The following is a 12,356-nucleotide window of genomic DNA, read 5'->3' as shown; positions in this document are numbered from 1 at the left end:
ATTGAATGGGCAGATCTGGCCCAGACGATTTCCCGGTCCTCTCTGTGGTTTTCTTATATCCTTAGTTTTCTTATATCCTTAGAAAATTTGCTCAACCGCAGAGAGGTTATTGCTAAAAGATGGTCACAGTTTAGTGATAATTGTAAATCACTTAAATAAGAATATACATTGCTCAATTTTAAATAAGAGTCAGATTTGGTAAAATATTTTTTGCAGAATGCTTACATTGGTTAAAAACATGCACTGGGTGGCAGCACTGCATTATACAAAATCAATCCACAGTCATGGAAATTATGTTTCTGTTACAGTCTGTTTTCAGTTCTTAACTTCAAAGTGTTTGTGGACCTGTGTCTTCTTTACCAGCTGTTCTTGCAATGCATTCTCTAGTCAGACAAAATTTTAAAAAGCCACAAACACAGTGACTAAGCAGTTTAAGTCAGAAGAAGGTGCAGATGTTCAAATGCAGCATATGGAAAGATTACGCTTTGAGATAAAATATGATCAATACTTAATAAAGATTGACTGAACAGGATTTCCATCATTGTGTTTTTTAAAGATTGTAGATATTTTTTAAATCTGCACAAATTGACAAGCCTGCAAGGGCTATACTTATAATAATTGACAAGCCTGCAAGGGCTATACTTATAACAATTGTGAGATGTTTTAGATTGTGATGCAAGGGACAAATTAGGATGCCAGCCATCCTGGGACCACTTTAATGTGTTTCCTGAGTCCTTAATGCTAATGGTTTATTATTGTCATGTGCACCGAAATACAGTGGAAAAACTTTGGTTACGTGATATCCAGTCAACTCATACTATATAGTGTAGGTAGACACAAAATGCTGGCGTAACTCAGCGGGACAGGCAGCATCTTTGGAGGGAAGGAATGGGTGACATTTGGGACGAGACCATTCTTCACTCCAGCATTTTGTGTCTACCTTCAATTTAAACCAACATCTACAGTTCTTTCCTACACATACTAAATACTGTACAGGTGAGGTCCTGCCCCCACCTTTTTTTTCAGCTTTCTCCCTCCGCTCCAATCTGAAAATGGGTCCCAACTCAAAACGCTATCTTTTCATTTCCTCCAGGGATGATGCCTCATCCACTGAGTTCTTCCAGCACTTTGTTTTTTTGCTCCAGTGTCTGAAGTTTTTTGTGTCTCCTTAGGCTTTTTATGTTTTTTTGTGATGATGCATACTTTTCTTCCCTTCTTTGCACAATAATATTTCTGATCTGAATATAAATGGATTGTGAAGGTCGCTGCATTTGATGATTCTAATGTAATCATTGTTAGAAGGAATAATATTAAGCATAATCAAATACTTAAAATACAGGAACTTGTAAGGAATGGTAATTAAAAACTGTACTTGATGATCTGATGTCGTTGCATTTCCATTAATTCCACATATTTGTTACTCTTTTGCAGTGAGCTTTGAATCGTTAATCATTGCAATGTCCATTGTTGTGGGACTGACGCTGCTGCCTTTCGTGTGTTGCTGCTGTTATTGCTGTTGCAAGTTCAAATGTTGTTGTTTCTGTTGCAAGAAGAAATCCAGCTGGTAATTGTCATTTTTGAAATATTATGATCAGGCACATACTCTGAATCAAACACTTACACTTGATTCTCAATTAATAAGAGTAAGTGGGAGTACTAATAGTTATCATTAAAAATAACTATTAGGCAGCATGTGAATTTATTGTTCAAGCTAAATAACTTTGAAAGATGCAAATCATATTAGTTATGAGTCGCAATGCTCAATGTAACCTCTTATGACCACTCTATTGTCCCATAATACATCTGGATCATGAAACAATCTTCCCTCTTAACATCACACTGAAATTGATTGTTCCTGTATAAGCTTGCTAAATAGTTAAATTTTGTGAGGGATTCTGAGTGAAATATCTCATGATAAAAATGTGAGGTTTAATCATTTTACTGATTAAAGTTTTACAAAAATGGTTTTGTAAAGATTGCAAAAACAAAACAGATAAGATTTAATAATGTTAATTCCCGCTTGAACAGTTTTCAGTATGACAGCTTAATTGCTGATCCAATAAAGCACGAGGTGTAAACATTTTGTGGTGTATCGGATTGTATTAAAACCCAATATAATGAAAGAAGCAAACATCAAAATATATTAAGATCCATACTATTGTGTAATGCAGATCATTGCACAGTACTGAAAATATTGTACACATATTACTAATTGATTTTGGCCAAGGATTTGCAGTCGATTGAGTTATTTTATCAGTAGCAAATTAGTCCTATTGTGGGCAATATCATTTCATGGTTTCATAGAAACATAGAAAATAGGTGCAGGAGTAGGCCATTCAGTCCTTCGAGCATGTACCGCCATTCAATATGATCATGGCTGATCATCCAACTCAGTATCCCGTACCTGCCTTCTCTCCATACCCCCTGATCCCTTTAGCCACAAGGGCCACATCTAACTCCCTCTTAAATATAGCCAATGAACTGGCGTCAACTACCTTCTGTGGCAGAGAGTTCCAGAGATTCACCACTCTATGTGTGAAAAAAGTTTTTCTCATCTCGGTCCTAAAGGATTTCCCCTCTATCCTTAAGCTGTGACCCTTTGTCCTGCACTTCCCCATAATCGGGAACAATCTTCCTGCATCTAGCCTGTCCAACCCCTTAAGAATTTTGTGGGTTTCTATAAGATCCCCCCTCAATCTCCTAAATTCTAGCGAGTACAAGCCGAGTCTATCCAATCTTTCTTCATATGAAAGTCCTGACATCCCAGGAATCAGTCTGGTGAACCTTCTCTGCACTCCCACTATGGCAATAATGTCCTTCCTCAGATTTGGAGACCAAAACTGTACGCAATACTCCAGGTGTGGTCTCACCAAGACCCTGTACAACTGCAGTAGAACCTCCCTGCTCCTATACTCAAATCCTTTTGCTATGAATGCTAACATACCATTTGCTTTCTTCACTGCCTGCTGCACCTGCATGCCTACTTTCAATGACTGGTGTACCATGACACCCAGGTCTCGTTGCATCTCCGCTTTTCCTAATCGGCCACCATTTAGATAAAAGTCTGATTTCCTGTTTTTGCCACCAAAGTGGATAACTTCACATTTATCCACATTATACTGCATCTGCCATGCATTTGCCCACTCACCCAGCCTATCCAAGTCACCTTGCAGCCTCCTAGCATCCTCCTCACAGCTAACACTGCCCCCCAGCTTAGTGTCATCCGCAAACTTGGAGATGTTGCATTCAATTCCCTCGTCCAAATCATTAATATATATTGTAAATAGCTGGGATCCCAGCACTGAGCCTTGCGGTACCCCACTAGTCACTGCCTGCCATTCTGAAAAGGACCCGTTTACTCCTACTCTTTGCTTCCTGTTTTCCAGCCAGTTCTCTATCCACATCAATACTGAACCCCCAATACCGTGTGCTTTAAGTTTGTATACTAATCTCTTATGTGGGACCTTGTCGAAAGCCTTTTGAAAGTCCAGATATAACATATCCACTGGTTCTCCCCTATCGACTCTACTAGTTACATCCTCGAAAAATTCTATAAGATTCGTTAGACATGACTTACCTTTCGTAAATCCATGCTGACTTTGTCCAATGATTTCACCACTTTTCAAATGTGCTGCTATCCCATCTTTAATAACTGACTCTAGCAGTTTCCCCACTACCGATGTTAGACTAACTGGTCTGTAATTCCCCGTTTTCTCTCTCCCTCCCTTTTTAAAAAGTGGGGTTACATTAGCTACCCTCCAATCCTCAGGAACTACTCCAGAATCTAAAGAGTTTTGAAAAATTATCACTAATGCATCCACTATTTCTGGGGCTACTTCCTTAAGTACTCTGGGGTGCAGCCTATCTGGCCCTGGGGATTTATCGGCCTTTAATCCATTCAATTTACCTAACACCTCTTTCCGGCTAACCTGGATTTCACTCAGTTCCTCCATCTCCTTTGACCCGCGGTCCCCTGCTATTTTCGGCAGATTATTTATGTCTTCCTTAGTGAAGACGGAACCAAAGTAGTTATTCAATTGGTCCGCCATGTCCTTATTCCCCATGATCAATTCACCTGTTTCTGACTGCAAGGGACCTACATTCGTTTTAACTAATCTCTTTCTCTTCACATATCTATAAAAACTTTTGCAGTCAGTTTTAATGTTTCCTGCCAGTTTTCTTTCAAAATCTAGTTTCCCTTTCCAAATTAAGCCCTTTGTCCTACTTGCTGGTCTCTGAATTTCTCCCAGTCCTCTGGTAGGCTGCTTTTTCTGGCTAATTTGTACGCTTCATCTTTTGCTTTGATACTATCACTGATTTTCCTTGTTATCCACGGATGCACTACCTTCCCTGATTTATTCTTTTGCCAAACTGGGATGAACAATTTTAGTGGTTCATTCATGCAGTTTTTAAATGCCTTCCATTGCATATCCACCGTCAACCCGTTAAGAATTAATCGCCAGTCAATCTTGGCCAATTCACGTCTCATACCCTCAAAGTTACCATGTCACTCTCCATCCTAATGAAGAACTCAACCATATGGTCACTCTTGCCCAAGGGGCCACGCACAACAAGACTGCTAACTAACCCTTCCTCATTACTCAATACCCAGGCTAGAATAGCCTGCTCTCTTTTGGTTCCTCTACATGTTGGTTTAGAAAACTATCCCGCATACATTCCAAGAAATCCTCTTCCTCAGCACCCCTGTCAATTTGATTCACCCAATCTATATGTAGATTGAAGTCACCCATTATAACTGTTTTACCTTTGTTACACGCATTTCTAATTTCCTGTTTGATGCCATCCCCAACTTCACTACTACTGTTAAGTGGCCTGTACACAACACCCACTAGCGTTTTCTGTCCCTTAGTGTTCCGCAGCTCTACCCATATCGATTCCACATCCTCCAAGCTAATGTCCTTCCTTTCCATTGCGTTAATCTCCTCTCTAACCAGCAACGCTACCCCACCTCCTTTTCCTTTCTGTCTATCCCTCCTGAATATTGAATATCCCTGGATGTTCAGCTCCCAGCCTTGGTCACCCTGGAGCCATATCTCCGTGATCCCAACTATATCATAATCATTAATAGCTATCTGCACATTCAACTCATCTACCTTATTACGAATGCTCCTTGCATTGAGACACAAAGCCTTCAGGCTTGTTTTTACAACACTCTTACCCCTTATACAATTATGTTGAAAAGTGACCCTTTTTTGATTTTTGCCCTTGATTTGTCTGCCTGCCACTTTTACTTTTCACCTTGCTACCTATTGCTTTTACCCCCATTTTACACCCCTCTGTCTCTCTGCTCACACATTTAAGAACCCCACCACCTCTTATTCTCTGTTTATTATTGTTTTCTTTCCCCCTACATGTTGGGTCTGAATGCTTCCCTTCTCTGCCTCCTGCCTCACACACTGTCTACTAGCTTTCTCTATTTGAGTCCCTCCCCCCCCAACCATTCTAGTTTAAAGTCTCCACAGTAGCCGCAGCAGATTTAACATGAAACATTTGCCTTTTATCCCAGTTCTTTTGAAAAATTATATTTTTGTCAACTTTGAACTCAATTTGTTTCCCAAAATGTCATCACTTACAACCCCTTCTACAATCTCTACAATTTACAGCAAATGGTCCATCTATTTCCTTTATCCTACAGGTCCTATCAGTTTAGCAATTCCCCATTGAGACAGAATGTCAGCCATTTTGGCCCAATATTCTGGAATTATTCTGCACCATCTCATCTGAGATACATTTCTCTTTCTATTTTCAGTGCTCTCCCTTAATAAGTCTATCTCTTGAAATTCACAATGCAAGTTAACCTCTGCTGCAGGTCTTCTTTCTTTCTACCACCTTTGAGAAGTGGTCTGAGCTATTTCATGATGATACCAAATAAAAGGGATTTTGATGGAATAAATCGGGAGAAACTGATTTCCTTTATCATGGGGCAGAAGAGAAATAAGATAGTTATAAGTGAACAGATATAATGCATCTGGAAAAGGAATGAGATGCAACTTGTGCAAATTTTCTTTGGATGCAGCAAATATAGATATAAAATCAAAAGACTTGGGCATGTTAGAAATCTGAAATAGAAACTGAGAATGCTGGAAATACATGGTCAGGGACAATAGGCAACAGGTGCAAGAGTAGGCCATTCGGCCCTTCATGGCTGATCATCCTCAATCACTACCCCGTTCCTGCCTTCTCCCCATATCCCCTGGCTTCTCTATCTTCAAGAGCCCTATCTAGCTCTCTCTTGAAAGTATCTAGACAACCGGCCTCCACCGCCCTCTGAGACAGAGAATTCCACACTCACAACTCTCTGTGTGAAAAAGTGTTTCCTCATCTCCGTTCTAAATGGCTTACCTCTTATTCTTAAACTGTGGCCCCTGGTTCTGTACTCCCCCAACATTGGGAACATGTTTCCTGCCGCTAGCTTGTCTAGCAAAACATATAATCGTATATGTTTCAATAAGGAACCCTCTCATCCTTCTAAATTCCAGAGTATACAAGCCCAGCCGCTATATTCTCTCAGCATATGACAGTCCCGTCATCCCGGGAATTAACCTTGTGAACCTACGCTGCACTCCCTCAATAGCAAGAATGCCCTTCCGCAAATTTGGAGACCAAAATTGTACACAATACTCCAGGTGTGGTCTCACTAGGGCCCTGTACAACTGCAGAAGGACCTCTTTGCTCCTATGCTCAACTCCTCTTGTTATGAAGGCCAACATGGCATTCGCTTTCCTCACTGCCTGCTGTACCTGCATGCTTACTTTCATTGACTGATGAACACGGACCCCTAGATCCCGTTGTACTTCCCCTTTTCCCAACTGAATACCATTTAGTTAATAATCTTCCTTCCTGTTTATTAATATTTAGGGTTACTGACCTAACATCAGAATTGCAATTATCTGGAGAAAGGGTGTGGATGCTATAATGATAGAAGGTGAACGCAGATTGAGTAACTTTAGAAGCATACATTTAAAAAATGGCATAGTGAAACAGCAGTAAAGCAAGAAGACTGAATACCTCCTTCAGAAGAACATGATTTATAAAGGATATTTACAATCTTACGATATCCCAAGACTTTTGAAGTGCAGTTACATTAGTTAAATAGGAATTGCAGCTGTCAGTTTGTGTACAGGTGAGATGCAAATGTTGTTCAGCAAATTAAGACTAGCTCCCTGGTCGTCTTTGCAATAATGTTTAGGCAGTTTCTCAATAAAACAAGCAGAAAGCAGCTTTTGGAACATTCTGCATAATGAATAAGATCAGTGATTTATTCCTCAACTACTTTCCTGATCCTCATAATTTCTTGATTTCTTCAGCACATATTTGTTCTTTTTCACCTTGAATGCACTCATGACTGGGCTTCTTCACGTGATGAGACACTCGTGTTCTTTAAAGATCTAAAGACTTTTATTTAATGCTTCAGGGGGAAAATAAACAATATTCCAACACTTTACCTTCCTATAGTGGAAGTTATGAACAACATTTTTATTGTGTACACTGTATTGGTTAATTTCTTTCAAATATCTCAAAATACAGAAACGTGCAAAGTGTTGAAATTAGATTTATGCAATTTAATGTTGATTTTGCATATCACCATTAAAAATTGAATTAGTAATTAAAATAGATATAAATTATTTAATTTATAGCTTTTGCCCATTCTATGTGACTGAAGTATAATCTGATATATAATCTGATCGATGTATTCAAGAGAGAGTTAGATATAGCCCTTAGGGCGAATGGAATTAAGGGATATGGAGAGAAAGCAGGAATGCGGCACTGATTTTGGGTGATCAGCCATGATCGTTTTGAATGGCGGTGCTGGGTCGAATGGCCGAATGGCCTACTCCTGCACCTATTGTCTATGTTTCTATAACTGGACACTTAATTTGTTACTCAATTTACTTGTCAGTCCTGATGAAGAAAATCTGAAACTGGCCAGGCGTAAAGAGGAGAGGCGGCTACACAGTGAGCAAAGGTGAGTGACAATAGGATATCTGAATATTACATCCAGATTCAGTGGTCATTCCTTATTGCTTTTTTAATTATGTCTTTTTCTTTTCTATACCTTTCTTTTTCTCTGTCATATCAAGTTATGGGATAAAATAAAACGTGAAAGGGACTGAATTTAATTGGAGGCTGAATTTAAGGTGGCGATTTGAGGGTGATAACGTTTTGGCAGCTCCACTCTTATTTATTCTCTTTTACTCTTGGCTTGCTTCGGAAGCTAGCATGAATTAAAGGAAGTTTCAAGCCATGTTCTTTTGCAGGTAGTTGACCAAATCATTTGTACCCTCCATCGCTAAGTTGTTTACATGACAGTGATATGGATCTGGGGATCTGCCAGGGTAGGGGGGTGGTGCTGTAAAAAACAAATGGGAGGAATGTGTCGCCAACAGCCATTCATGATAACCAACAGGAGCTTGATGATAAGATGCTAGATTCTTGCTGAGTTGCACAACATGATCCAAGTCTTGTCAATTCCCCCACTACGCTGCTGTTCACACAAGCTATATTTGGGTTTGTTTGACAGATCAAGGTAGAATGTGTCTGCAGAAGCACCATTCGTAGAGATCCAAAGGAGAAAGGGGCATCCCTACTATCTATTTGTGTCTATCTTTGGTTTAAACTAGCATCTGCAGTTCCTTCCTACACATCCCGACCCCATTCCAGTCTTCTCTGTGTGTGACTGCTTTAGGGGATGTGTAAATCTCCTATATGCAGGTATAAACAGAGATGTAAACCATCATGAGTGGAATAGATAGAGTGAGTGCACAGAGTGTTTTAGTCCGAGTAGGGGAATTAGGAACCAGACCAGGCACTGCCTACCCGGACTAAAATTATAAAATGGTAATAACTAAATATAAATAGTAAAGGCATGGGAGAATTATGCGTATCTAAGAGATCGATCTCTTTGGTAGGCATAATTCTCCGTGCCTTTCATCCGCAGCACTTGTAACACGAGAAGGTCTGTGCAGCCAATTCAGATGCGCAGCGCTAGTTTCTTGGCGGGGTTTTCAAATATGGTTTGGCATTATTTTAAGAGTATCTTAGGAAACAGAGAGAGAAGGATGGAGCTCGTGTACCAATGATGTGGTAAGTGCATTTCTTGGTGATGTTTTTAAATACCGTATTTCCCGGGGGGTGGGGGGAGAGCTCCTTTCACAGCGTTTGGGGAGTCTAGCCCGGGGTAAAGTTGCGGAGAGGGCACGAATGTTGTGAAGGAGAGGATTGGGGGGTGGGGGAGAAGCAGCTCGGGTGGCTGCGAGCGGCCGCCGGGCCGGACAGCGGAACCGGCCGCCACCTCAGCGCCTTTTGCCGGCCCCCACTCACCTCTGGCAGCTCTCCGTCTAAAAACCTCTCTCCTGCCGCTCGCTGGCCTCACTCATGTCCCGCAAATCCTTAAATTCCGACAGCACGATTGAGGTTACTCGGCTGTGGGAATTTAAGGATTTGCAGGAAGCGGCTGACATGAGCAAACGGCAGGCTTCTATCCCGGGCTACAATGCGGTGGCGCCCGGAGAGCTGCGACAGCGGTGAGTGAGTGAGTTACTGGCATTATCCCAGACCCCCTCCTTCTCAACACTCCTGCCCTCCCCGCAACTTTACCCCTGGCACAGACTCTCCTCACGCTGTGAAAGGAACTCTCCCCCCAATTGGACCCTTGAACAAGTGTTGTCATTCAATAAGATGACAACGGATTCAACTTTTCCCTGTGCTCCCGTTTTTCCCACTATCTCTCCACCTGCCATCACCCTTCACCCCGCACCCATTCAGTAATTAAGAATAAAGGATACTAGGAAGCCATGGGCAAATTGAATTGTTACTGTTTTTATTTTTATTTTTGATTTTTACGGAGTGAACAATCTGCGCATGCGCGGTTTAATTTTTTTTAAAAGCCGACTGACTGCCTACCCTGAGTAATTACTCATGGCACGTGCCTGCAGATGACATAGGTTTAAGGTGACGGGACTGTTTTAATAGGAACATGAGGAGCAACTTTTTCACACGGAAGATGGTGGGTATATGGAATGAGCTGTCGGAGGAGATAGTTGAGGTTGGTCCATTAACAACATTTGAAAAAATATTTGGCTAGGAAAGATTTAGAGGGATATGGGCCAAATGGCAACATGTAGACTTAGCATAAATGGGACATCTTAGTTGGCATGAGCAAGTTGAACCAAAGGGCCTGAATCCATACTGTATGGCTCTCTGACTGCTTCCTTCCATGAAGCCAATGCTCTATCCTTTAGCTAGCTCTCCGTGTATCTCATGCGATTTAACTGTCCAGAACAGCCTACCATGCAGAAGCATATAAAAGGCTACATGGACAATGTCTATAGCTTTGGCCTCGTCAACCTTTTCAGTTACTTCATCAAAAAACTCAATCAAATTCGCAAGACTCGATCTCCCAAATACATGTATCCCAAATCCGCCACGTTGATATATATATATGCATATATATACCTTTATTCCTCTGAATCCACTACAGATGTTAGGTTCACTTGTCTATAATTGCCAGGCTCTTCATTATTTTTTTTCGTATCCTTCAATGTCAAGCTTGGAGAAATGCATTGCTTTCTATCCAGGCACTGGGGCCACATATACTGAAACTGTTATCAATGCACCGGGCGGCACGGTGGCGTAGCAGTAGAGTACTGCCTTACAGTGCCAGAGACCAGGGTTCGATCCTGACTACAGGTGCTTGTCTGTACGGAGTTTGTACGTTCTCCCTGTGACCTGTGTGAGTTTTCTCCGAGATCTTCGGTTTCCTCCCACAATCCAAAGACGTACAGGTTTGTAGGTTAAATGGCTTGGTATAAATGTATTGTCCCTAGTGTGTGTGGGGATCACTTGTCGGTGCGGACTAGATGGGCCAAAAGGCCTGTTTTCCGCAGTTTCTCTAAACTAAATCCTGGGCATCAAGTTAATGAGAAGCCCTCAAGTCTGCCCAGAATACCAAAACCATATGTTTTTCTTTTATCATATATGTGATGTTGTCCTCGCTGGTAAGGCTAGCATTTTCACTCATCCTTTATTACCCTTTAGAAGGTGTGGCGGACTTTCTTGAAAGGTATTCTCACCATGTTGTTGGAAAATGGGATTTCCAGTATTTGGACTCAGTAACAATGATGAAACAGTGGTGTCTTTCCAGGTCTAGATAGTTTGTGATTTAGAAAATAGGGAGGAGAATGGGGGGAACTTGCAATTGGTGATTTCCCAAATGCAGCAGAGTGATTCAATCAGCCCCTCAATCCCACTTTGCCATTCAATAAGATCCAATCGGGGTTCAACATTGCTTTTCTGCATTCAGCCAATATGCTTGATTGTTTTAACATTCAAATGTGCGTCTACCTCTAACTTGAATATGTCATTGACTCCACTTTCATAGCACACCATGATAGAGAACTCCAAAAGTATCACAAAGCAGAGAAAATACATTGTCAGAATTCCTGCCTTAAATGGGTGACCCTAACTCTAGGCATCTCACTAGGGGAAAGATCCCCCTCAGCATCCATCCTGTCAGTTCCATACATAATCTTGTATCAATAAGAGTACCTCTCATTCTTCTAGATGACAATGAGTAGAACTTGGTCTCCTTTAATGTGTCAGGCCTTTCATTGCAGGAATCAATCTAGTGAAACTTCATGAACGTTAGAGAGCTACGGGTGCAATTTAATATCTCATCAGTAAACTAATTGAGGGCAACAAACAAAGTGTGGAAGGAACTCAGCAGGCCAGGCAGCATCTGTGGAGGGTAATGGACAGAGCCCTTCATCAGTCTAATATTTAGCAAACATAAACAAGAATGATATTAATTTGCAATAAAACTTGATTTGGGCTATAAATAGATTCATTTATGATAGTTAAATAGAACTATTTCTTTACAAAGCATTATTTGCAATATCAGTGTATGGTGATCCCAATAGTGGCATGTGAATATTAACACAAAGAAAACCGTGATCCAACACCAGGTTTTCAGTGGACATTGGAATGCTTTTTTATCCTCCATGAATATCTGGTACTTTGAATTGATAATTCAGTAGATTCTCTATCAATTAAAATGCTTTTTATTACAATGTTAATTCAACTTTGCTTTATACTTTAATTATAAAGTCTCCTGTTATAGGTGGACACGGTGGTTTTTCAATTTATTATAATAAATCCTCTTCAGGCCTGCGTGGACTTTGGTGTAAATGTTATATCTTCCTTTTGCTTTTTGAATTGTTTATCTTGACCTCAAATTTGTGGTCAGAAAACTCCCCAAAAGTATTTAAAATTGGCTGATGATAGGAATCCCGTTCCCATGCCTGCTGCTTTCAGATGTCAGCTTGATAAGATTCCTG

General features: G+C 40.8%; 1 protein-coding gene across 1 annotated transcript in view; it reads left to right on the top strand.

Annotated features, from left to right (window-relative positions):
* LOC116966412 (pituitary tumor-transforming gene 1 protein-interacting protein-like) overlaps positions 1 to 12,356 on the top strand; it is an 89,137-nt gene that overhangs the window by 52,040 nt on the left and 24,741 nt on the right. The window contains exons 4-5 of the mRNA XM_033012639.1: positions 1,432 to 1,564; positions 7,922 to 7,987. Of these exons, the coding sequence (XP_032868530.1) occupies positions 1,432 to 1,564; positions 7,922 to 7,987 (199 nt within the window). The remainder of the gene's footprint in view (positions 1 to 1,431; positions 1,565 to 7,921; positions 7,988 to 12,356) is intronic.

This window comes from Amblyraja radiata, chromosome 2 (genome assembly GCF_010909765.2).
Source record: "Amblyraja radiata isolate CabotCenter1 chromosome 2, sAmbRad1.1.pri, whole genome shotgun sequence".
Classification (NCBI taxonomy): Eukaryota; Metazoa; Chordata; class Chondrichthyes; order Rajiformes; family Rajidae; genus Amblyraja; species Amblyraja radiata.
The sequence above is the reverse complement of the archived record's forward strand: the minus strand, read 5'-3'. Positions and strand labels throughout refer to the sequence as shown.